Raw genomic sequence first — 27,187 nt, forward strand, 5'->3', positions numbered from 1 at the left:
TCTTTTTGTGTTGACAAAAATAAACAGAAAAGACAGACACATTCAGCGAAGCCTTCCATTAAGTGAAGTGCTGCCATTGTCTGCTGTAACGTCCCTTTGTCACTCTCTACCTCTCTCTGTAATCCCCCTCTTTTCGTTCTTCCACATTCTCCCCTCACTCTCTTTCATTCCCTCACCTTCATTGTGTGTCTACGTCGCTCTCTGCCCCCCCCCAACCCCCCCACCTCATTTTCTTTATCAATCTGTCTCACTTCCTCTCTGTCACTTTCTCACTCTAACACACCTCTCGGTCTTGCCCTTCTGTACCAACTGTCTTTTTATCTGTCTCAACAGAGTTTGTCTGTGCGGGGACCATTCAGGGTACATATTGGTAAAGAGGCAAGACAAACACCAAACTGCCTGGAAATGGAGTTGGCTGGGGAAAGAGTGCCATACTTATTGTACTGGTTTGTGTCCTTGTTCTCCTCATGCGCTCATTCGAACACGGTTTTTTCTCTTTATCTTTTTGCCTCTCACACAAAATGTTTGTGTGGATTTGATAGCATTGGAAACCTGAAGGGTCCCTTCACTTTCACCAGGGAGAAAAAGTCTGTTTGTAGGTGAATGTAAGCAAAGGTACTAACATACCAACTCTAAACAAATTCAGTCTTTTTATGTGCACAATAATCTCTTAATACTTTTTCAGGCTGACATAATTTTGCTATTTGAAATGTGTTTTTTCTCTGTTGTCGCTGCCGCTAACACATTCATTGTAAGTAGTTTTTTTCAACTACATATATGTTAAATAAAGATATTAGTTACTTGATAGTGAGAAAAATAGAATTAACTACACAACAATGTACTGTATGTAGTGAAATTAGCTCCACTGAGCCTAGACATACTATGCCATTAAAATGTAAACCATATGCATCAGTAATGCGCCACTCAAAGTCTGTTCTGTAAAAGGAGTACTTTTAATTTTGATGTTTTATGTACATGCTATTGCTAATAACTTTATACTGAAGTAATATTTTTTTATTGAATGGATTTTACAGGATGTGACTGACACCGGGTGTTTTCCACATTATGAATGAATTAAAGTGATAGGGTCACACTTGGTGGTTAGGGCAACCCAAAAGGAAAGAAATGTAAAGACTCAATTGAATCGTTGAATCAGCGTCAATACTCAAACAATGCAAAACACTCAACAGCCACTTTTATTTGAATTAAATAATAACGTTGTTCCACCAAGCCACATACTGTAGGTCAAGAAGCTTTGTCAGCGGTGGTTTGCACGTTTAAGATTAGCATCTATACACTCAGAGTTTCGGGGAGTGTGGGTAGATTTGATAACAAAATGGATGTGTTGAAGGCTCTTTGGTGGCAGATCATCATCATTCACCACATTACTCTGTTGCATTTTTGATGCAGTTATACAGTAAGAAAGTGAGAAAAAGCAAGAAATTGCAAAAATAATGTTTTCATAATTTATTTTCATAAAAAACACACACACACACACACACACAAGTCAAAAACATCACTTCCTGTGCTGTGCAGCACTGCAACGACCAGCACAATGCACCATATCATTTTGCATACCTACGTCTGCGTCTATCTCTTTTTAGGTAGTAAGTATGAATAATTCAACAAATCAAACTGATTTGCATTTAGGAGCAAGTTAATGAAATGCATTTTCAGGCAGCTGAACTAGTAATGTGTTTTTTTTGTATAACATCAGCAGCATCACGATTAGATTTCTATAGAACAGAGAGCTGGTTATGTCACCACTCCTCCCCCTACAACTTCCTTTTGCTATTTTGTCCATTCTCACTGAAAGATTGAAGCTGATTCATCATGCTGTGACTTAACAGTTATGTGACTGACCAAAACTATAGCAGGATTAGGGAAGAGAGGAAGGAAGAGAGGCACAGGGAAATGGACAGAAGGTTGAAGTGAGGGGGCCACCACTTACTGACTTGACACTCTGCACTGGAACTACAGTCTGGTGCACTGAGCACCGTGTCGTGTGGCTTTCATTAAATAATGATGGATTGAAATGAAGAGAGAGTCTTTTACCTGTTTTAACTCAGCTTTGGCTACAAAATCATAAGTGATACATTTCATTTCTGAATATCTTTACATCAAAGATCTGAACACATTTCTGATCATGATCATTTAGATGATGACAGAAATCAGGTTTAAACGCTTAAAAGCCACAGAAATTACATTGGAATCAGTAGTGAAGTAAATGCATATATAGTCATGAACTACAACCACCTTTAATTATAGGCCAAAGTTTCACTTGTTGAACTAGGATGATGAAGACCATTAGATGCCGCTAAAAACAAGCTGTGAAAGAACTCTCGTAGGGAACTGTAGAAAACTTACAAGGTGGAGGGAGGTCAGAGAAAAATGGCTGTATTTTCAGCACATTTGATATTCACTATCAACATTATTATTTTGAGATATGAGCTTTGATCAGAAACATGGAATTGGTGCTAATGGTTGTATGATATTTAAATGACTTAACTTGGCATGTGCGTTTTCTGCCTTAATTGTTTGTGGAATAAGTAAATGAACCACAGCCAGGTTATGTTCCCCAGTAGGAATAATCCAGTGATTACAAAACTAGTTGGGGTTCTTATCATTCAGTCGGCCATCTTGAAACAGATTATATTTCTACAGTGTTATTTGATTGATTTGGGATCGGTGCTTCAAGTGTCTGTGCTCATTGAGCCGCGGAGCAGTTTAAAAGGAGGAGGAGATCAATTAGTCAAGCCTTGCTGCTGACACTATTGACTGATATGCAAACAGAGGACATCGATTGGGCCTCGGGCTGCGCCGTAGCATTTCTACCCGAACCACAAGCACCAAGCATCAGACACAGAAGTGAGCCAGTGGCAGCCAGGAGGGAGGAAACTGGATTAGGTATTGCTGGTCTTGGATTAATCACTAGATCCAGTAACTGTGTTGATCCCTGATATGATGTACATGTAAGGTCCCTCTTGACAATAGTGTTGATATGTTTTTATTATTTCAGGTGGCATGGGAGGGGCATATATAAAACCTGCCCTACTGTGACTTCAGGGAGCTGCTAACCCACCTCAGGGAAGTTGATTAGAATGGTTTCTAAAGGGGATTACTGTATCATGATGGCGTAAATGCTGTCTACTTAGAGACGAGCATTCATTTCTTGTCGGGGGGCGGGGGGGAAGAAAAGTTGGCATGGAAGTGGATAAATGTACTTCACATTAGCTCGAAATCTCAGTACAGCAGCTTTGACGGAAACGTATCTGATGCTGTGTGTGTCCTATCCGTGGATTGTTGAGGAGATAGTGCTTTGCTGCTAAGCCTCTGCTGCGTGTCTGAAGATAGATGAGCTAGATTTGTCATTCAGCCGGTGCACCTATAATTACACAGAGGAATTATGGCTGCACACTAAAAATTCTGACTGAATAATAAGAAGAATTGCCAACACTTCCATTCATTTCACAGGTGCTTCATGCTTAACCAACAGCTAATTGGGTGTGGGACATAGTTTCCTGAACAAAGCCTTGGCATTGAACGCATTACCTCAGATCAAATGTCCATGGGTGCGAGGAGATACGGTGTAACAACACCAATAAATATGCTTAATACTAATTAAAGGCCTCTACAGGCATGGACCACCCACATGTTTTTACTCATTTTGAGTGTCTTCTCAGGATGCAGTGCATGTGCACAGTTTATGGAGATTAAAATCTCCCTCACTCTCCTGTGAGCTTTGTTACACATATTATGTGTATTTACTGCATCTAGCTTCATGGCGGGGAAGAAACAGCGAGTCCTTCTTCAGGATTTGTCTTTCCAATCAAAATCACAGGGTCAGAAAAAAGATCTGTGGTGGATTGATAGATTTATTAAAATATTCAGAATAACTTCCATGTTCCTGTGAAACCTCGACAGTGCTGCTTCACATCACTTTTCTTCTCTTTACCCTTCAGCAGTCTGTAAGAACCTCTGCGTTAAGTCTTTCTGTCTGTGCAGTCGACGACGCAGCAGCCCGTAACCGTTTTAGCATTTTAGTGTTTCCCTGGTTTTCCATGCAAATGCAAGTGGCAGATGCTGACTGCTACATATTTGCTGCTTAGGGGGCGGCACTCAGCTGCCAGTTTGTTGGATACACGTGGGATGTGCTTGTGGACTAGTGGTTAATATGTATCCTGTGTAATGGCATCTTCCCCTGTTTGATGCTGGCGTGTTTTCTTGTCTGTATAACAGACAAAGAAACACTTCTCAGTCTAACACGATACAAACTTCATCATGGCCATACAGTTGAATCAACAACTCTTTAACCAGTTTTAACAAAAAAACAAAAATTAGATTCTGCATCAAGGTTGGATTTATCACAATGCTGTTGTATTAGACTGCAACAGCTTTGATACAGGCCTAGAGTGGTGACATTAAATTTTGGCATTGAGAATAAAATTTGGCATTGAAATAAAAACCTGATCGGAAAAAAAGGAAACAATGGTATTGAAACAATTGAAAAATGAAACACAAGCATAAAAAGAAAAGAAAAAAAACTACGATCCTACAATCATATTATTTGATGTATGTGTGTATGTATAATGTACACATTATATTTATTTTAATAAAATTTTTTTATTCATTCATTTATTTTAATATCATTTGTATTAAAAAACAATGATGAAAAAACAACAATTGTGCAAATACAATAACCTGTGATATTGTAATGTGAATGACATGAACATGGGAGACTAACATTACTAGTGTAAATACCTGTACACATGCATAGCAGACTCTTTTTTTTTTACGCATTTTGATAAAAAATAAATTAGCTGTATGAGAAAACAATCTCTGAGTATTTGGCATATGAGGTATTTGAGCATGGATAAATACCAGCAAGGTCTCTTCAGATTTTTCTTCATGTCTGTCTTTTTTCAATGACAGTTTTTTTTAAAATTTTATTTTACAGTGTGTTTACAGGAACAAATACCTAGGCAGTTCCACAAGTTAACCTGAAACACAGCTAATTCTGTTTCTCTGTTCGGCCTCTTCAATTGACGGTTGAGCGTAAGAGAACATGTCGCTCCTTGAACTTGTCAAAACTCCTCTTTTTTATGTTAAATCTATAGCGTTTCACGAGGGATAATAAAATGGATCTGCATAATTAGAAGCGAAGTGTACTCTAAATACACCCTTCTACCTGAGCTGTGACAGTCACAGAGAGTGTTGTTGGAAACTCTATTAGCAACAGTCATTTATATGTCTCGTCATGTCACGCAGATTTTCGAAGCTACCACACAGACCTGTGGAGGAGTGTATCCTATTCTAACTGCCAGTCTCCTGCTGTAACATAAATGTCAAAGAAGAAGAAACGAGAAGCTTTTACTTGACTAAACTACCAGTTCAGCAGAGAACAGGAAATAAAACATTCAATCCAGCAGACTGTGACAGTGTAGATAATAAAGCAGCCAATTTTAAAACACCTATTTTTTTTATTTCTTTTTTATTTTATTTCCTTTTTTATTTTTTTGGTGTTTTATGCATCTTGTCTTTTCGCCATAACAACAACATGTCTTTGCCTTTCTCTCATTTGACTTCACATTATCTAAAGATATCTCTTTTTCTTTCTGTCTGCCTCATTATCCTCCTCCCCTCCGCTCTCCTTAGCCTTCCTTTTTTAAAAATAAACACAGCAAGTGAGGAAGAAAAGGATGTAAAATGTTCCTCCAGGGTGTTTCCTGCTTTGCTTTGGTAATGTCTCCTGCTCCTGCTGCTGGGAAGTAAGTTTAGATTTTAGCCTCCAACAAGGGAAGTTAGGGCAAGGTAAATCAAAGAAAACAACAAAGTACTTTGTACTCTTTTTATTAGAGAAATAGAAGGGAAGTGGGATTCATTAAGTGCAAAGATTTGGGTATAAAATATAAAGGCAATGTGCTTAAATTGAATTATCATGTCATTGATATAGATTGTGGTACGGGGCAGTATGAATCTTGCTTCTTAGCCTTTTAATGATGGAATTTTTGGACTGAACATTTCTATTCACAGTTTTTCACCTTAAAATGTCCAATTACTATATTTGTCAGTTGACTATGTCCTTGAAACCCCCATTTTTTTTATGTTCATCCTATTTTTCTCTGTTGTTTTCCTCAACATTTTCCTGCTGCAGTGGGCCGACGGGTTCACTGTGATCATTAAATTTTCATTTTAGCAATTTGATCTAATGGGATTTTGTGGTACACTTGACTGAAAAACCTGCTTGGTCACTATTGTCTATTGTGTAAGTTGATAAATTAGTGCAGCTCTCAAAATGAATGCTTTTGTCTTTCTGTTCTACTTCACTGGCTGACTCTATTTCGATTAACTTGGCCGATCTGTGGATTCTATTCCTTCGCAGTTCCTCCTTTTCTTCCCTTTTATAGGATAAGGCTGGTAATATTATATAGCTGTGTTATTGTGAGCAATTCTCACATTAACTATGCGTTAGTCCCTTTATCAGTGGCTCTCAGTCCCAAGGCCACTGGTTTCTACTGAAAATGTAAATCATTAAATCCCAGTCATGAGGATATTAGGCAATTCATTTTTTATTTTTTGCACACTTACTCAAACACAGAAAATAGTCTAATTGTGGGAGCTATATTTTCAGCCGGGTACTATCACACATTTGTTACTCTCTACAGATCTCAGGCTTTGGATACACGCGCAACATTTATTAGTAGGATCAGCTCGTTGGAGATGAGGGTTTCTTTTCATTGGATTTGTTGACAATAAGAAAAATATCAAACATCACCAGACCTAACCTTAAGTCGCTAACTTGCCTGTGATTAACAGTGGAGGTGATCTGCTTTCTACCCACAATCCTCCTGCAGCTCACTTCAGTCTTTTTCTGGTGATGTTCAGCTCTCCTGCACGTCCACTTTCCATCATCTATATTCATTAGAAGTTGATGGGGGTTTTTTCTTACAGAAATGTCAGGCAGGAAGGCTCTCTGTTTAGCTTTTAGCATACGGTTTTATTTGACTTTTTACTTTAGCCAGGAATGAATTTGCAATTCCTTCCTATAATCAAACTCTGCTTTATATTGGCTTTCAGCACCGAGCTAGACGGCAGAGTAGTTGTTAGTTCACTGTGTCATGAAGGATTTGAGACCAAGAGCTTTCTAATACTCCTTGAAACTATGCATTTCAAATCCTATCCCCTGCCCTGACCCTCCCACCCCGACAGTTTGACCCCAACTTGCTCTGGTTTTCCTTTCCGCTGCGAGGCAAATGACTTCCAAGGTCCTCATCGGTCCCCCCACAGCCAGTGCTGATTTAGAGAGCGAGAAAGAGCCGAGCCCGGGATGGATAGATGAAATATTGATGAAAAGCTAAATGTGTGATTTGTAGAATGGCATCAAAGGCATCTGCTTCACTGGGGCAGTGAGGGGAGAGAGGGAAAACGGAGGGAAGAAGGAAAGGCAGGCGAAAACAGGAGAGATACACAGATGCAAATGAACTTATGCAGATGAGACATGCAGTACACAGACGAGGACAAGAAGTGAACAGATTCAGTTTTATAACATCATATTGCAGCACGGCTGAGATGAGAAAGATAATTTGACTCAGTTGGCAGTTTATTAGGGACACCTACTTACAGTGAATGTAGTCAGGGTTATAATGTTCAGCTTTTGTTGAAACTGTTTTTGAGAGATGTTTGAACTGTATGATCGCTTTGGTAGGTGTAGTTTGTGGTGCTGTTGAGCTGTACTCTGTTACACAGAGAGGTGTTTCTGTTATCTAACCTGGCCTCAGTGATAGAAATGGAGTGAACATTGTTGCAGCTTCTCAAATGTGAACACCTTTTGCCTTTATTCTAATGTCCGTTGGTCACTCGGACTTGTTTATTATTTCCCTACACTTTATTTTTTTAATTTGTTGGAGTATTTTTTAAGTCGTCTGCCAAGTTTTCTACGTCCAGAATCAGAATCAGGATCAGATCGTCACTTCCATAGTACACGCTTGATCACATGGGAGCGTCAAGAGGATATGACAGACAAAAAAAATCACAGAGGCACAAAAAGATGGCTGAATGAATGAAATTAGTGTTTACGTTGTAATGAAAACCCCATCAATTCAAATGGAGACTATTGAGTTGCCTTTAAGGCTTAATATTTATAAAATTTAAATATTTTTTAAAAAACTGCAAAAAGACAGACAATGCTTCAGCAACTTGTTTCACACAGTTTTATAAACTTAGATATACAAACTTAGAAATTGTCACAATTCATGGCAGATTTTGTCAGACTATATGCAATTTAAATATTTCGAACAATGCAACAACAATGCAAAAATGAACATTTCATCTCACTTTATTTCATTAAATGCCTCTAACTTCTCATATTGGCAGAGTCTGAGCCGGCGGCCCGGCTCATTTTCCTGTTCTGTTCTGGGACACAGCTGTCGCTCCATGCTACTATCTCAGTGGCATCTAGATAATCATGCACAACCTGTCGTAGTGTTTTCATCACTGCACTTGCACTATCATTTACTCCTCTCACTGACATCGCCTCTGTCCACGTACCACAATGGCCCCTCTTATTTTGTGAACTGTGATAAAATTATATAAGTTAAGTTTTTGCTTGCAGTAAAAAAAAAAAAAAAGTTCTGTAGGTCAAAACAGGCTGTTGGCACATCTTTATCCTTTCTGTCTTATTGGCGCTCTTGGTGCGTGGCTGCCTTGTCAGCCACATGCTTTGTTTGGATGTCTTCATCACTTTGGCTTTACCAAGTTTTGTTTCACAGCAGTCTCACACGCTTCACACCGATGTCACCAATCTTTCTAAGCGCGACAGCTTAGGGTGAGCTCTGTGTTAAATATGAGTCGATAATGAGATTCTCTTACAGGTTTAGTTCCATTCTCTCTGCGTTTAAGTCTGGAGAGATCATACATCTGTGAAACACCGAGCGCTGACTCAAGGTGCCGCCTTTCTGTTCTGGTGCGACAGTAATGTGACTCAGCGGGAGAAGAACTGATGTGTGCCTTAACACCTGGGGTTCCTTTCTTAGTATTTACATTGCGTGGTACAGTTTACAGTTCTCATTCGTTTGAGTTGGAAGCTTTTCTTTTGTGGAGTTGACATGTTCTTTGCTCTCCTGATGATGTTTCTTGGAGCAACATACTTTCCATGTTGACGGATTTGAAACCCTTCTCCTGGTGTTTCTCCTTTTTTCTGAATAGCCCCCTTGCTTCTTGATTTGTGAGCTGGCAGGTGTGGCCAGTCGTTCCACCGTTGTGGTCTCTGGTATGTCTGCTAAGACCCATGGCCCCACTGCCCCTCCTTCTGCTGCCTCTACTTTGTCGACAGCTGGGAGAAAAACAATATGTATTCTACAATATTTATATTCATGTCAAAAAAATTGACCTATCCCACATCTCATGTACTATGAAGTACAGGTTTTTAAATAGGCATGCGGTTATGTTAGGCAAGGTCAAAAATCCCAAAAAATCCCACAGTGGTGGTGGTGCATCACGCCACTGTGCTGCATCGCCCGGATAAATGTCTACGTGGACGAGTAATCAAAAGGAAACTCATGCAAACTCATCAGAAAAGTCTGAAGTCCTGCAGATCGACATCTGGATGAGGCAGAGTGGTTTTGGAGACGAGGAGGCCACTGTGGACAGATGGAGTTAGAATTGAACTCTTGGGCCATAATCACCACATTCATGTTTGGAGGAGAAAAAAAAACATGGCAAGAACACTTTTAACTTCTAAGCATGTGGTGGAAATGTTATTTCTTTGGGGTTGCGTAGCAACAAGATTACACAGACAGTGAGAAGAATGGATTGCATTCAAATATTCTGCAGTCAGTCACGAACCTAAAAGGAGGCTGGTTTCTACAACAGGACAATGATCCAAAGCATTCCTCGATATCCACCATGAACTGCTTCAAGAAACACAAGCTGTCAGCATCACAGGCCCCCGACTGTGAGCAACACTGAAAATCTGTAGGTAGGTATTAAACATGCTGTGTGTGCCATTAAGCTTCAAATATCTCTGAACTTGAAGAGATCTGCAGGAAGAGTGGGAGTAATATCCTAAATCAAGAATAGAAAGAAGAAAAAAAAACAAACAAAAACATAGCACTCAAATGATGACATAGAAGATAAATGAGATAGAAATAATGGGCATAATGGACAAACATACAGACAATAACCTAAAGCGGTTACAGTGATGTGTGTGATGATATGATAAGAGTCATGGAGTGGAGATTAGATTAGATTAAGTAGGGCTTGTGTGGGTAATGTGAGTGTGTGTTTGAACGAGAAGCAGTGATATGATATGTATCCGTGGTTAGTGGACCTGGATGGGTTGGTGTGTAGAGTAAGGGATTTGATTTGGGAGCGATGGGAAAAGAAGTAACGTTGATGTTATTGTCATAATAAATTTATGGTTTAGCAACAGTATAATTATAATATTGATGGCTAAATAATATGCTAGCAATATAATACTATAATAACCATGTCATAACATACAATATAATATTGTATAATACGGTGGCATCTACTATAGTGATTAATGTAACATTTAAGCAGCAATGAGTTGTGAGGGCAACTGTTTTAATATCAGTGTCATGTTATGAAGAACAGACGGTTGAGGCGGTGCACCATCACTCCTGTGCGATCTCGGCGTCGTCTTTTCTGACCAAAAGATGAGCAGTTTCATCTGAAGGTTTTCTTGGAACCTTTAGATCTTGTCTTGACCTCAACACTTCCCCTTAACTACCGTTTTTTGATGACATAGAAGACAGCGGAAATTGGAAGCCAGAAGCACTTTCCTCCATTTTCTAGGTTGTCACGGGTGATGGGTCCCACCCCGTCTGATTGGTTGCCTGACAAGGAGCTGCAGCGACAACACCAGCACCTTTTTCTAAAAGTTGAGAGCGTTTCCACTAGAAGCGCTTAGAGCAACTGCACAAAATGGTCTTTTCTCCAGAGGTCCGCGTACACTCTGTCCTCTTTGGGAACAATCGAAAACAAAATGCTGGCGCTCAGTAAAAAACAGTATATGGACACATGGCCAAACAAGTCTTAATGAGTTGATGAAGTCATAAGACTTTAAAAGCAGAAGGGGCACCAAACCTGTGCACATGCCGGAATTCATTTTCAAGCAAATTTTTTTTTTTTTTTTCCACGGTTGCCCAAACTTTTGCATACAGCTGTATACAATAATGTTGTTCTTATGACCCAACAGCGCACATGGTATAACATGATGTCATGAGATTGTGTTTAAGTATCACGCCACTTTCAGAGATATTTCTCGTGTCATTTCTATGCATTTTGTGTGTCATTTAATGCCGTTTTGGTCACGGCTTGTGTTGAGGTCGGGTTAGGGGTGAGTGACTTTATGTCAAATGACGTGAAAAGCGAAGCGGTTACACGTAAAATGACTTCGAGAAGTTTGTGTGTTACTCTTCCTCCATGTGGTGAGCCCAGGCTGGCTGGTAAACACTGATAAAAGAAGATTCTGAGGTGAAAAACCAAAACAAGACGACACAGCTCAGGACAAGGGCCATCAAATGCCAAAAAAATCCAAGGCAGCATCACTCTTTTCTTTATTCCACCCTTTCCCTTCTTTCTCCACCCTTCCACTCCTTCACTAACTCTTCTTTTATCCGTGCCAAATGCTAATCTAGCCAGAAGGCTCTTTGAAATTGAAATGATGTGAAAATAGAATTGCAGTGGCAAATGAGCAGTGTTTGCTGCCCCCGTCGGGGCCAAACGAGCCCTTTGAACGCGCCTCTCTCCCAGCGAGGAGGCCCTGTTCTGGGCCACAGTCTCTCTGGCGCTCCCCTCCCCTTTCACATCAGCTGGAGAGCTCCCAGATGAGCAGAAATCAAGCTGAAGCTGATTGGGTTGGAGTTTGTTTCACACGTGCACACATACACATGGATGTACATGCTTGTATATGGACACATGGCTGAGGTGTCCACGCGCACACAAACACGCATATACTGTGTGCTTGAAGATCACTGTATGCAGAAACATAAAGGTAGTAAGCTTTAAACACACACACACACACACACACACACACACACACACACTGGCACCCTGATGTCCATTCCTCAAGAGAAACACAGCCTTTGAGATGTAAAGTACAATAAGTATAATAAGGTTAAACAAGGTTAAAGCATTTTAATTTGAGTGGAGGAGTTGTGGCCTTTTTGGTATGATGTAAATTCTGATATATATACATTTTTGACGTTAGTAATAGTAGTTTGATTAAAAGCCTTCACACTTTTCATCATCATTGCTCATCTGTCCTGCTCCTCTATAGTCACAGGTACATACAGTATTCTAAAAACCTGCCGCAAATAAAAGCCTAGTTTTCCATGCAGTTATAGTGATAGAGCCACGAAATCCACAGAGGCGGGGGGTCGGACAAATGGTTCAAGAAACATTTAGTTAAATTTTTTAACGATGACCATGATTGTTCCCTGACCCTCATGTAATGGTTGTTTTTGTAACCATGACAATGAAGGTCTTGAAGTAGTAAATTTAACCCTAACTGCGATTGAAAATACTTTCCGAAGGGTAATGACAAACACCAATGCTTCATTTCATCTCCTGTGTGCTTAAGAAGATGAAAACTGGACACACACACACACACACACACCTGTCTCGAAGAGTTTCTGGAAACTTGTCATTGTGAGAAACAAAACTTTTTGACCAAGCATCCGATCGACGTGACTCCGGTGAAGAGAAAGACAAACACACATCCACCGAAGACAGACACTCAGGAGAGGAGGAGTGAAAAAGCAGAGAGAAGAAAACAGAGGGAGACAGAGAGGAAAAGTGAAGACATCGGCTGACCGAGACGTGAAGAGAGGAGCGAGTGTTTAAATGTCAGTGTTTTAGATGACAGCAGTCCCAGCTCTAATCCCCCTGAATCTGCTCTCTGCTTTTCTGACACAGAAACAGCGGAGCAGAGTGAAGCACTTCATCCCGACGCACAAAAAGAATACATAACAGCATCTCTCTGAGTCGTGGTAATAATTAATGAATGGTAGTGTTATATAAGAGGAAGAGTAAATACTATTGGTCATGAGTTAAGCATTTCAACAGACAGATAACACTCACCTGCTCACATGCAGAAAAAGGAATAATTTTTATTAATAATTTTTTTTTAAAAAGTACAATTAATAAACAATGTGTATTAATTTGTTATGTAATGTAACTCCATATGTGTGTGTCGACCCCGCGCTGGGCTGTTTGATCAGATGTTTACTTCTACAGTGTGTTATCTGTTTCTTATTCCCCATGCTGTGAACAAGCCACAGTTGCTGCTTCATTTCTCTCTCACATCTACTTTACACTTCACTCAACCCATTTCTGCTTCTTTTTCTTCAGCAGTCCCCTAACATTCCTCCTTTTTTTTTTTTTCACACATTGCATTACTTTAGACGGTAGTATTCAGGCCAACTGTGTTGTAATATAAACTGTTCAACCTCTTAGAATCGAGACATTAAGCAGTATAGGGGAGATTTTCCTCCTGGTGTTAAATGACAGCATCTGTTGTCCATTCAAATATGTAATACGCCATTTGTGTAATTTTACCTGACGAGCACTGTGGTGATGTGAGCGAATGTCCTCTGTCAGACGCCCAGGCAGAACTGTTCCCTATCAGCCCCTGTACAGTAACACCTAACGTATCTGGTGCAGTTCAAACAACTGCTGTGTTTGCCCATTTGATTTGGTTCATTTAGGTTGGACCAAAGCACCAGACCGAAACCCCATTTCTCAGTGAACTCAGCTGTAGTTCATTTGCTGAGCGAAAGCAAAGCAGATCAACCACGGGATTAAAAATCATTTGGTAACAATGACAATGATGCTCGTACATCACAACGTGAAATAGAAGTTAAACCCTGAGCTGGTGTTTCATTTGAAGTGGAGCGTAGAAGTTACATATCTCCATAGTATGACTGTACAAAATGCCTGTTCCTTGTTGCAGTTGCAGTCTGTGAGTCACTATTTAAAGATCCTCTCCAAACATATTTTAAATTAAAAAAAATTATTCTGCTATGTTTAATATTTTGTTTAACATGGTTTTCCCACATAAAAAGTAAAGAAAAAATCTACAGCTGGGGCTGGAGGCACACTTTCTGCCCCGCCCACCACTGCTGCTTGTGCTAGGTTGACAGGTGAAAGATCAGTGCGAATCAAGACGGTTAGCAGAAGAAACATGAGACAGACTCAGCCACATGTTTTAGCCTCAGTCAGACTCAGACTCAGATGAGGAGTCTGTTGATCAGCGACCAAAATCAGCGACCAGCAGACGTATCAGAACGTTTAGCATAGTTAGCATCCTTTAGTTTTTCATGTTTTTGGCTGACACAGTGTTAGTGGCTGTGCTAAAGCAAAGTCTTGCACCCTCTGTCCCTACAAATTGGCAGGATTGGTTCCCTAGGTTACTGTATATATAACGAATGAAACCCTGGCTGTCTGGAAGCGTTTTTTCTGAGACTGCCATTGGTTCACTGCAGGTCCCAAGGTGGAAATACGCAGTCATGGCCTTGACTGCTTATTTCGATCATGATGCGTCTTCTATTATAAAAGAAAACACTTTATTGACATGTTAACTAGATTAAAACTTGATTTTAATTGGAGGGGGTATTTAAATAGAGTTGGTTAAATGTGGTGTAGTTGTAGTCCTGATAAATAATGCTCATAACAGATTCTTTGTGACCAGATAGATAATGACAATGATAATGCAAACATAAGGCTCAGTAAAGTGTCATTCAGCGGACTTGATGACGCAGCATTACAGTCTAATGGAGGAGTTACCTTTCAGTCCATCTGACTTCATAATTGCTGCTCTCTGCCAAACAAGGGAAAATATGTGTTCTGTAAAATTTCTCACGGGAAGATTGAGACTGAGTGACGGAGAGATTGAGACGCATTAGATTAGAAGAACATAAAGTGAGAGAGAGAGTAATAGAGAGATGAGAGATGAAAATGTGGTTGCACGTGTGTGTGTGTGTGTGTGTGCGTGCGTGTGCGTGTGTGCGTGCGTGTGTGCGTGCGTGTGTGCGTGTGTGTGTGTATGTGTGTGTGTGTACGTGGGGCTGTGAATACAATTATGAGTATGAGTATGTGACAGTATGTGTGTGTGTGTGTGTGTGTGTATGTGTGTGTGTGGCTGTGAATACAATTATGAGTATGAGTATATGACAATATGTGTGTGTGTGTGTGTGTGTGTGTGTGTGTGTGTGTGTGCACTCCTGTGTTCCCTTAACCCACATGCTGGTGCCTGTCAAGTCAAGGAAACTTCAAGCAATTTGTGTTTTTAAAAAAGGAAAAAAAAACAGCTTCAGCTTCACAGTCGGTGGCTGCATATGAAACGACACAGTGCCCTGACTTAGCCTCGCTTCAGTCTTTGTGCTGCTGCTGCTGCCTCCGGCATCACCCACTGGCCCTTTGCCCAGTATGGAAATACCCCTCAGCCTTAATGGACATTTCATTTAATAATCAGTGATTGATCACTGCTGGTAATGATGTATAAGCAGGAGGAACCGGGGATGAAGAATATTCTCAGTCAATAACTGGAAAAGGTAGAGAGCTCTGCGGAAAGACAGTTGACTGTGATGCCAATAGCAGCATGTCTCCTTAACTCTCCAGTTGTCAATATGGCATCTCTTTATTTGCCAGTGGCAATTAGCACCATGGCGTCATGTTGTTGAGTTAGAGTCACATCAACCTCACAGAGCTAATTACACATTCTTGACCTTTTTTTTTTTTTTTTTACATGAGGCTAAATTTAGAGATAGGTAGAGATAGGACTTCACTCTAAGACAAGGCTACATTGGTTGGAGCAGGGGGTCTAAAGTGTTGTCTTGTCACAAACACATGGATAACAACATATTACACCTGATAGGACAACATTGGTGTGTGTGTGTGTGTGTGTGTGTGTGTGTGTGTGTGTGTGTGTGTGTTTTGATCAATGCATCGAGGTTGTGTTTGCTTGGCTCAGTATACTCTGGTCTTACACTGGTGTGGTTGTGTAAATAATTCAGCATGTTTTTCTCCACCATACTGTAGACCTATCTTGTAGCTAATGAGCTCCTCACCCTCTCAGGCTTCACTGATGTTTTTGCCTTCTCAGGTCCATAGCAGATTTGACCCCTGGAGATCATCTCTTATCAAACACACACACACACACACACACACACACAAACACACAGCAGCAACACACACAACGCACAACACAAGCTTGCACACACTCATATGTGTCAACCATGTTTGTGACATTTAGTGGCATTTAACATGCATGACGGTGCCAGGGCTGTAGCGCTGACTGGAGTTTACACACTTACATGTTGTTATCAGTGTGACACATCTACCCTACAGTGACTAGGATGGAAAACAAGTACATATGTGTAGAGAAGATGTTTCACTGTGGGTATGTGTGGTGAGTTTGTGTGTGTGTCTGTGCATGTGTGTGTCAAACAACCATTTATCTTAAAAAGCTATACTATATAATATTCAAATCTTTGCTATTTATAAGATAACATACTGGGGGAAATTTAAACAATAATAAATAATATACAATATGCACATATTAAACATCTGCAAAGGGTGGGGGGCTTGCAGCATTCCCATCTGACCTATAGGTGAGAGGCAGGATACTCCACCTGTGAGGAATCCGGAGCACCCAGAGGAAACTCACACAGGCACAGGGAGAACATGCGAACCCCAAACAGGAAGTTGATGTGAGGGCAAGCGTGCTAATCACTGCACTACTGACCATCATGTTTTAGATTTCTTTTCCCTTTATATTATCTTCTTTTGTCAAGTAAAGCATGATTAAATTATGTGTCAAGGTCAGCGCTGAAACAAGATTTGAACCTGGAGAAGATCTCGGGATCCAAGTAGTTAACTTTAATGGTGAATGACTAAATTAAATACCGGTCAGGAATATGAGTCAGTCATCATTCCTCAGAACAAATTCACTCCTTATTTGTGAATCCTAGAGTTGGGTTGTATTCCTATTTAAAGGCACCTAAAATGAGAGCAAGGTGGTCTGCCCCTTTTCAATATTTTACTACATCTTTCATGATGTTGTTTAGAGACAGACAAGTAAGGGAAGAGAGAAAGCTATGACGGCATTAAATGAGCTGGGATTCATTCCCATGCAGCTGCATGTACGTGGCTTTTACACTAATTGGTTTTGTCACCATGAAGCCCAGGGCTTCCTTTTTAAGATCTCCTTTACGTCATGTACACACGACGGGGGAAAATCATTTTGGAAGATGCTGATTTTCACTAATATGTGGCTCCTGGCTGTTGTCGTTAGCTCAGCAGGCTAAGGCACATGCAATGTGTGTGTGTGCACTAAATCTCATCCTATTTCACCTTTCATGTCACTGTTGTTGCACAGTGTCTAGTAAAGGAAACACAACTTAGAAATAATGTTTTAAAGGAAATAGAATGTGGCTAATAGACTTGTGTCCACCGGGGATTCTAAGAAGCTGAATGGACTCAGACAAGTCAGCCTTCATCTCCCGAAGATTATTCAGTATATATACTGTAAATATATTTAAGACCTACTATATACAGTATATTAGGTCTTAACTTTTTTGTAAATTTTTACATGAAAATCTCCTTTATCCTATTGTTTATTTTGCTACGGCACAAAGAAAAAACACTAAATACAGAAAAGCTGAATGAAACGAAACATGACACAACACAAAACCGCTACATGCAAGTGAACACAACAAACACTATAGGTTTAAAATATCTCCAATAATAACATAGTCATGTAACTACAGATTTAAACAAAAAAAGCGCATTTCTTTATACTATACACTAATGTGTCTGGCATATTTGAAGGGCCCATATTTTACACTTTTGAAGTGATGACAATCACAATTACAATCACAAGATTTTTACCTCACCACTGTGAGAATTCAGTAAAGGCACTAAAATGTCAGCCTCATGGGTACAGTAAAATGTTAGACTTTCACACTATAGACTGAAGATGAATTGAAACAGTTTCTTTTGTTGCTTCATTGAAAAACAAAAGAAAAGTTTTGATATACATGTTTTTGGAGCTTCAAATTAGCCATAAATCCAATACATTCTATCTCTGGAGCCAGTCCTCATGCAGTATTGCACAAACATCTTTTCTGCTGACTCTTGCCTCAAAGCCTGAAGTCAAAATCCATATTTCTTTCTTGTGTAAGTAGGGTCACAAACTTGGGTTTAAAACCTCTGTAGTTCCTGTCATGCCATATTTCACAGAGCAGTGGGTGAACAAAGAGCAGAGCTGACAAGTCTCACTGCATGAGGAGAGAAGGCTTGGTTCAAAACAGCTTGACTCCATGATAAATGGACTGTCCACTGGCCTATTAGTGACAGTGTTGGTCAAAATGAGTCAGTTTACAAAAAGAAAAAAAAAACACATGTCTCTTTAGACACACAGTCCTGACTCATCATGGTATATATTTGGAGAGACTGGTCAGTGACTACTGAACTGCTTTAGCCGGGGTTCAATCCCTCAACCACTGATGCCAGCAGTGCAGTTATTACAAACCTCACTTCTTTGTTACTATTTTTTTTTTTTTTTTTTCTCAGCTGAAGTTTTCCAAAATTTCAAGGCTGGCACTTTGACCTCCGGCTCATTCTGTCCAAGGAGTGACAAAAGACTATAGGCGTGCTTGACACATCCCAACAACTGGAGGTGGGGCACACCCTGAACAGGTGATCAGTCAATCACAGGGTCGACACATAGAGACAGACAACCATTCATGGTCACAGTCATACGGACAATTTAGAGTCGCCAATTAACCTGACCTCCATGTTTTTGGACTATGGGCAGCGGGAGGACATACAGACTCCACACAGAAAGACCCAAACCCAGAACGTTCTTGCTGTGAGGCAAACTGTGCTAACCGCCACTGCACCACCACCGCCTCCTTGCTGGGTTTACATATGAGTGAATGAACCAAATGGAGAGAGGAAACACTCCATAAATGTGAACAATTGCATTAAATCAAGTGGATGTGGAAATGCCCTTGAATATGAATGTGACAATACATGATCTGCTGCTACATCTGAGACTTAGTGCCCCCATACTCACATCTTACTATGAAGGACATATGACTATTATCCTATTGATGTAAAACCTACTGCCAGTCTCTTCTTTCATAAATCAGAAACTTGTTTGTGCTGGAAAACCTATCCTTAACTCTTAATGTTAACCCATAATGCAGCATATTTTCTTATAGTTGATGCTTGGCTCTGAAAATCTAGAAAAAGAAAAATCAAAGGGCTCATGCCATGTTTTTTTATTCCTTTTTTTTTCAAGCTCTCTATTTTCTTGCTCATTTGCACACTAGTCACACATCTTTGCTCATGTTCTCTCCTTCCAGGCCTCTTGCTGCTCAGAATTGACTCACTGACAGTGTGGGTGTTTGTCTCGTCAGCAAGCAGAGAGAACAGTGGAGGAATGCAAGAATAAAATAATGAGTACAAGGGAAGGGGAGGAGGAGAATAGGAAGTGAGAGAAGATGAAATGGGTGGCAAGAGCAAGCAGAAAAATGAAGAAGAAATGTAGTGTGGGTATGAGACAAGGTAAGAGGGACTTTAGAGTGAGTGGGCGAGCTTTTAGGTCTCTAATGCGTCATGGCTCTGCTTGTTTACAGCTCAGGCAGGCTGGGCCAGTCATTGTTTGTCTTTGTAATAGGATATTTTAGGATTCTGTGGAGAAAAAAAAAACGTGTGAGATATCAACTTGTTTCGAGATATCGGCATTTGTGGTTTCACAACAGCAGATGTTCTCTTTGAACAGAGCCTTTTACTTCATGGGTTGTTTTATGTTTAACTTGGTTCGGTTGAGTTTCTACTTGTCTGTTTCTATTTTGCAGCCACAAGAGTAATGAATTATTTAACTACAAAAATGGACCTAGAAATACCAACCCTGTGCCCGAAAAATTACATTCACATACAATTTGTTTTCGCACTATACATTTTGAGGGAAAGGTGGGTAATTTGCACGTAATTGCAGACCGGGTTCACACATTCTTCAAGACTATAGTAAGCTAAAGAAAAGAGGCTTGAAGTCAGAGAGCAGTGTGCGAGACGTGACTGAAAACAAACAAACAAGAAACAGAGGGAGTTTTTTGTTGTTGTTTTTAACTGTAGTTATTTTTCAGCGGAAAGGGCTAATGCTATGCCGTTTCATTTAGAGATAATAAAATGAGTTGTACTTGTTACCCCCGTTTAGTATGTTTTATAAAAATGTGACACTTTAAAAGATGACACGTTTATGTGCTAAGCTAGTTTCATTTAAAAGATTTCATTAAAAAAAAGTAAGAATGGCCTTATCTTGATCTTCCAGACTATCTTATATTTAATAGGTGAGAAATGTGAACTAGTCTCTCAACAAAGATATTCTTCACACATTGTCTTGTGACATTTTTTATTTGTTCGAGGAGACATACATGACCAGACTGCACTTCCTATGAACCTCTGAGTTATTCCAAGAATACTCCTTAAGAGATTCTTTGGCATTATACTTCTTCTACCTCTTCTACCACTACACCGCTTCTACCTTCGCTTCTGAGAGATGAGTCATACAGAAAAACTTGAAAGAGGTTTCTTGCAGTGAAGCCCCGACTTACTGTCTGTCATTTTTGTTCAATGCCAAACCAATACTGTCATTTTTTCTCAGTCACAGTACAGATTCACAGAACCTTTGTGCAAATTACCACGTTTTTATTCTGAAATTTCTTTGGATTTATTGGAACACAATGGGACTAGAGCACAGTATCTCTTAGGACATTAACCCTGACAGGAAACTACAGTGTATTTATTCAGTAGACTAGAATTTCTCTCACTTATGAGGGTCTGGTCTGGTCCTTCAGCCAGACTAATTCAAACTTCCACTGTTTCCCCCCTATGTAGTGATGGAATGCTTGTTTCCATAGTGGCTGGTTGAACTTCAAAGTAATATCACAAATCATCATAATCATCACATCGCTGAATGACACAAAGTCATTTGAAGAAAATAATGTGTATTTGTCAAAGGTATGATGATGACCACACAGTACCACGTCTTTATTTAACTCTTTACCACTAGGTTTAACTATACAGATCCATCATAATTTATTGGAGTGTCAGGAGGGTGGAACTCTGTATCAGTCTCCAGTCGATGCTGGCATGAGAAAGAGAAGAGACAGATGGACAGATAGGGTTAGGGGTAGGTGGAGATCTGTGCCCATTCGTCACTTACAGCGCTACATCTACATCTACACTATATTTTTTAGATGTTTTTTTTAGATGTCATCATCACAATCCCATAAAGCACAGGTCCATTCTTGCACGGCATTACTCACAGTCTCCGTTAATTCTTCTCATCAGTTATTTGAAGTGCATTAGACTCCCAGTTTTACCTTGGGGAATGGATTCTGTATTTATAGTTTACAGCCTGTAGGGATTTTATCCAAGGTCAGTAGTAGATTACCTGTTTGGCTCATTGAGCTGTGTGCTCTGTTAGATCCCCTATTTTAATGTGCATCAGTGATTGATTAAGCTGCTGTGTTTCTGTGCTGGTGCGGACCTTACTGATGCATACAGAGAGCAATATGTATGTATGGATAGCTCTTGTGCTGAATGTGCAATCGATGCATGAACTCCCCTTGCAATAATTACCTCATCGGGGGGGGGGGACTAAGGGGGCCTGAGGGTTGAGTGTGTTACCCATGCTTCCCCACTGGGTTTTTTTTTAATCATGGATTGATGTAGTGTTTCAGAGAGAGTGAAATTCCTCTTTATCAGTCTCCAATCAGTGATGATGGTGGAAGGATGGATGAGGATAGAGAAAAGAGTTGGACAGAGATTTAAAAAAAAGCAACTGCTCAGGACAGAGAACGACAGAATGGACAGTCTCATACAGTGTCTTATTGTCGCTATCATTCCTTTTGTTAATAACATACTCACCACGGTTATCCCAGAGATCTGAGGAACATGACCACTTCATTGAAAAGATGCCACAACAAACATGAGCTGCCAGGTTCTGAACCCAAGAGAGTCAAACTTATTCGGAAGAGAAAACCAAGGCCCAATCGTCCATTTAGATAATCATGAATGTTTCACCTATAACCTAACATACTCACCATGACTGTGTGTGACTGTGTTCTCCTGTCCAATGAGAGATTAGAACTGTTCCAGATGTACAGGGGTACCTGGTGAAATGTGACATATGACATAACAGTAGGAACAGCTGGTCGCCTTTAACACACCAGTTAAGACGACGTTTCAGTTATTGCCAACTGTTGCCCCCTATTTCCTTCCCTCTGCCTGATTAATCTGATATGGGATTTTAACTTCTTCCTCCATGTGCAGATACTTAAAAAACTGTTCAGGCTTTAGCTTAATTTTTGACTTTATTCATATAGTGCACAAAACTTTGTTTATTTATTTATTTACCATGGTACTATTTGTAATTTAAAAACTTAGTCTTGGAAATAGGAGAATCTTAACACAATCATGAGTCTTTTTCGTGACAATAGTAGGAATGAACAACTGAAACAGATGGTGTGACCCAAACGGCTCAAAGTCATCAGCCAGGAGCCATGAGACAGCCAGAGAGGGATCAATGGGGGACTTTCACACCCACAGAATCTTTGAACAGAGGTGATACTTGAGCAAATTTCATCCCCTAATGAAGACCATTGAATGCAGTTGAAAGCTTCAGAAAAATCTTTTAGGTGGACCTGTTTTTAAGATTATGTTTTGATTTTAGTTTAAATGGAACGGCAGGGAGGAAGAGGGTGGATTGGTGAAATCCTTCAAAACATTTCCGTGCAGCATGAAGATCAAGATGATGGGAACCACAAAAAAATGATTATAAAAAGATAAATCGGAGAAAGAGAAGGACATGGGCAGAGCCGAAGTGGAAGATGCAGCAGATGATTAAAAAAAAAAAAAAAGAAAAGAAATAAAGATACAGAGAGACAGATTATAGACAGAGTCAGATAAAAAAAAAGGCAAGTTTCAGTTTCTGAAACACTGATGAGAGCTGATACCAGCTGAGACCTGGCCACTGTGGGTGCTTGTGCTACACACACACATATGTTTGCAGTGACAGAAAGGGGAGTGCAGGTCAGTGTCGGGGCCTCCTTGTCACTGGGCAGTTTAGAATTGACACCTGATTCCTGAATGATGTCTCTCTCTCTCTCTCTCTCTCTCTATCTCTCTCTCTCTCTGCGTGTGTGTGTATTCATAATTGGGTGAGCATGTGTGTGTGTGTGTGTGTGTGTGTGTGTGTTTTTGTGTGTGTGTGTGTGTGTGTTAGAGATACGAGCTGTCATTGAGCTGTCATGTATGTTCTGATCCCCACTAACCCTCAGTCAAACAACATGCCACTGTAATAGCAGCACATGTGCAGCCGCATCCATCAAATTCTCTTTGATTCTGTTATTCCCACAGGTTTGAGCTCATAGCTAACTCCAATATCAGATGTTTTTATTATTTAAAAAAAAAATCATTTTTTGTGTTTTGTGTTTCTTTTCTTTTCATTTTGCAAAGGTATGGTTTACAAAGCATTTTAAATATACAGTGCATTGTGTTGAATCCTTTCATTGTGTTGAAGTCTTTTTAGTGTGTCTGCATAAAAGCTCATTGTTTTCAATATTTAAGGACCTTTGGAATTTCTAATCCATTGGATTATGGGTATTTCCCAATAGTAATAAAAAACAAAAGCCTGTTTTTGAGCTGTTGATTTGGGGTCGAAACATCCTCCCCTTGTTCGGAAATGTTACCACCAACAGTGATTTTGTTTTTATGTGTGTTCCTTTCCATACTGCCGGGAAACAGAGCCACAACCCCTGACATCCCACCTCACTTTAGTTTCAAATGCGGTTTGCGGCAGAGGTGGGACAGGCTGTGAGGGGGTTGCTCAAGTACTCTTTAAATGTGTACACACTCAGTTGTGTGTCAACATGAGGTGGGTGGAAATAGACATACAACATTCTATCACTCTAAAGACTGAAGAGTTACATCAACATGTGTCACACAAGGTAAAAAAAAAAAAAGAAAAAGGAAAAAAACAACATAAAAGTCATCCAGCATTTCAGTCAGTTTAGGTTGTGGTGAAAGCATCTTACTATGACACTCCGACACTTCACTCATATTACTTGACATGACATTACATGACACATCATAACAGGTAAATCATATTAAACAATAATCATATTTAAAATCTCTTGTCATAACAATGTATCACTTGCTGTTGCAGCAATAAATGTCATGTAACGTCAAAAACAATCATGATATAACAAGATGAATTGATGTGGAGAAAACACCAGTACTAATTCTTATACTGTAGATTAAGCTGTAGCAATTGTGAAGACTTCCCTTGTAACCCAAAGCACCATGCATTGAATTTGAATATTGTAATTAATCAGCTCTGCAATCTGGACTAGAAAGTTTTGTGCTTAACTGCCCAACATTTATTTTAAAAAGGCGGAGACAGGGGAGAGTTTACGTAGCGACAGGTTGTGGTAACGTGTGGTGCATGTTTAAGTATTAGTACATAGCCTTCTGTCTCAACACGGTGTATGCTAAAAGGCTAATGTGGATCTCCCACTACCGTTATGTGTTGCTTTGACAGTGATCTCTCTCGATGCAGTGTACTCTATAAACAGGTAACACATCCCTAGACAGCAGATGCTCCGTGTTTCTTAGACGTTTCACATTTTGAAAGAAGAGATTCTTGTGTCTTGGTGCTTATTCAGCAAATAGAAAGCACAAGTCAGCTCCCGCTTATCAAATTGCTTGTCAAATTCACAAAAGAGAGCTGGGAGACTGCTGTAGGACAGAATGATATGCAGGGAGCCGGCTTCCTCTTTAAAGTCACTGGAGAGAGAGATGGCTGGCCTTGAAATAAACCACCAGGATGCTGAATGATGGAGGAATTATTAGTCATTAATGTGAGCTACTGACGAGAAGTGTCTTGAACATTTCAAGTGATTTATCTCCCAATTACCTAAACAGATATGTTTAAACCAACACAGTCACTGAAGTTTTTATTTTTCTCCTTTCAGACGGAGACATTTTTCAACATTAACCTTATCCACTGAAACTCCCTTAAACCTTTGTGATGTTGGAGCTGAGTGCTATGTCGGTTTTATAAACTCAAATGAAATTGCATTAAACTGCTGGCAATTTGGCACTGTGGCTAATGAAGGTTGGAAAGGACTGGAGGGTCTTTTCCTCATCAGTACACCCATATTTGAAGCCCCGTGACATCACAGGCTGTGGATGTCAGTGCTTTGTACATGTGTGTGTATTGAAAAGTGGTCCCAGACTTTTTGACCCCACTGTATGTGAGTGAGTACGTGTGTGTGTGTGTGTGTGTGTGTGTGTGTGTGTGTGTGTGTGTGTGTGTGTGTGTGTGTGTGTGGTTCAGATATTACTGACATTGTGGGGACCTAAATCATACAGCCACATTATGGGGGCTTCTCTTCCTTATGGGGACAAAAAGCAAAGACATGTTTTAAAGTTAGGGTAAGGTTAGGTTTGATGACTCTAAGTCAGTGTAATGTCCTCTGTAGTCATGGAGACACCGCTGCGTGTGTGTGTTTGCGCGCACGTGTGTGTGTGTGTGTCTGTCTGTGTGAAGGCTTAAGCACAGCCAGTATGCTTCTCTATATTTCTGTGTCATACACCCTGCTAGCATACATCCCCTTCCTCAAAGCTGCATGTTTTCAGACCTGTTATGTAGCATCTGTGTGTATCTGTATGTTCTTCGTGGGCGTGTGTGTATGTGTGTGTGTCTGTTTGTCTGTCTTGTTTTTGTTTAAGATACGTACCTGTGTATGTACAGTAAAGTGATAATTTGTTGGTTTTAATAAAGAAGCAATTGACCACTTCCCCTGTCAAACTAAACCAGCAGGTACTCAAAAGCTATTAACGTGTCTCAAGTTCAGTTAGTTTTGCCACGGTGCTTGAAGAACTGGTTCGACATTTTGGAAAAGACAAAGTGAGAGTTCATTTTTTCTCAACAAAATCAACAATCACGTTTGTATGCTAAATATAAGGCTACATCCAAACAGTAGCTTAGTTGAGCTTTTTAAGATTGAAAACACCTAGTTTGGTTTTGTTTTAAGTTAACAAAATCCACCTACCAGCACCTCCAAAGATCCCTTATTGAACAAGGCTTTAACATGAATCCCCTTTCTGTTTTATCCTCTAGCTCTCGTTGGCAAAGTGAGAAAGAAATAAAAACATTAATCCTCTGAAAATTTAAATAGGAGGCCCTTCTCCAGTATCTGCTTTTCTCATTTCTGTCTTTCTCTTTCATTAAAATTTCCTGATGTGGGCTGCGCTGCCCAGCAGCGCTCCTGCAATCAGGTTTATCACTGAATGTGCACATTTGTGTGCGTGTGTGTTTAGACCCACATACGGTTAACACACTCTGAAAGTACAACGGGGGGAGTTTGTCACATGCTTCTGTTGAGTGCTCTGCTCTTAAAAATGCTGCTTCTTTTACAGCGTCTGCCTTTTTCTCTGCTACAATGATCATTTACAACTGTTAACATAATGTGTCTGTTATGTATAATTAATGCTACAGTATGCACTATTTCAAAGAGGTTTATGTCTTTTGATCCTAAGAGGTTTATCCTCAGTTAAGTCTTCATTTTCAACAGAGAACTAATATTTTTTTCATCTGTTTTTTTTAAAGTCCCTCTTTTCTTGCTCCGTAACTTTCTTAAATGAACTCATATACAGTAAATCCCTACTGTAAACATATGAAGTGGACATTGTGGTAATGTTTACCCCGTCTCCTTGTCAGTGTGAAGATTTTTCCCAAAAAAAAGGGGCTATAGAGACATTGATTATTGAAATACTTTCTTATCTTTTGAGAGCATCTTTTGAAAGCTGTGTGTGTTCTTGATCACCCTGTTTTCCTCCATCTTCTCCTTCTTGGTCCCATAGGTCCCCTTACAAAGAAACACACTGATGATTTAGGTGATAGTGACCGCACGGACGACGAAGGTATTTTTTCCCCTGATGCCAAACTGATTTGCATGACAAGGGAAACCAAACTTACCCTTTCTCCTCCAATTTTTATCTTCTTTGATTTTCTTACATTTCTTGTCCTTTTTTTGAAAGTGATGGACATTTTCTTTTTGCTCTTTACTCGTAAACTCTCTTTTTT

At 39.9% G+C, this 27,187-nt stretch overlaps 1 protein-coding gene across 3 annotated transcripts in view; it reads left to right on the plus strand.

Moving 5' to 3' along the window:
- nlgn1 (neuroligin 1) overlaps positions 1-27,187 on the plus strand; it is a 322,717-nt gene that overhangs the window by 96,945 nt on the left and 198,585 nt on the right. The window contains exon 3 of one of the 3 annotated variants that reach the window (XM_056377598.1): positions 26,965-27,024. The exons of the other annotated variants lie outside the window; for them this stretch is intronic. Within the exon in view, the coding sequence (XP_056233573.1) occupies positions 26,965-27,024 (60 nt within the window). The remainder of the gene's footprint in view (positions 1-26,964; positions 27,025-27,187) is intronic. 3 annotated transcript variants of the gene reach the window in all.

Source organism: Seriola aureovittata, chromosome 6 (genome assembly GCF_021018895.1).
Source record: "Seriola aureovittata isolate HTS-2021-v1 ecotype China chromosome 6, ASM2101889v1, whole genome shotgun sequence".
Lineage (NCBI taxonomy): Eukaryota > Metazoa > Chordata > Actinopteri > Carangiformes > Carangidae > Seriola > Seriola aureovittata.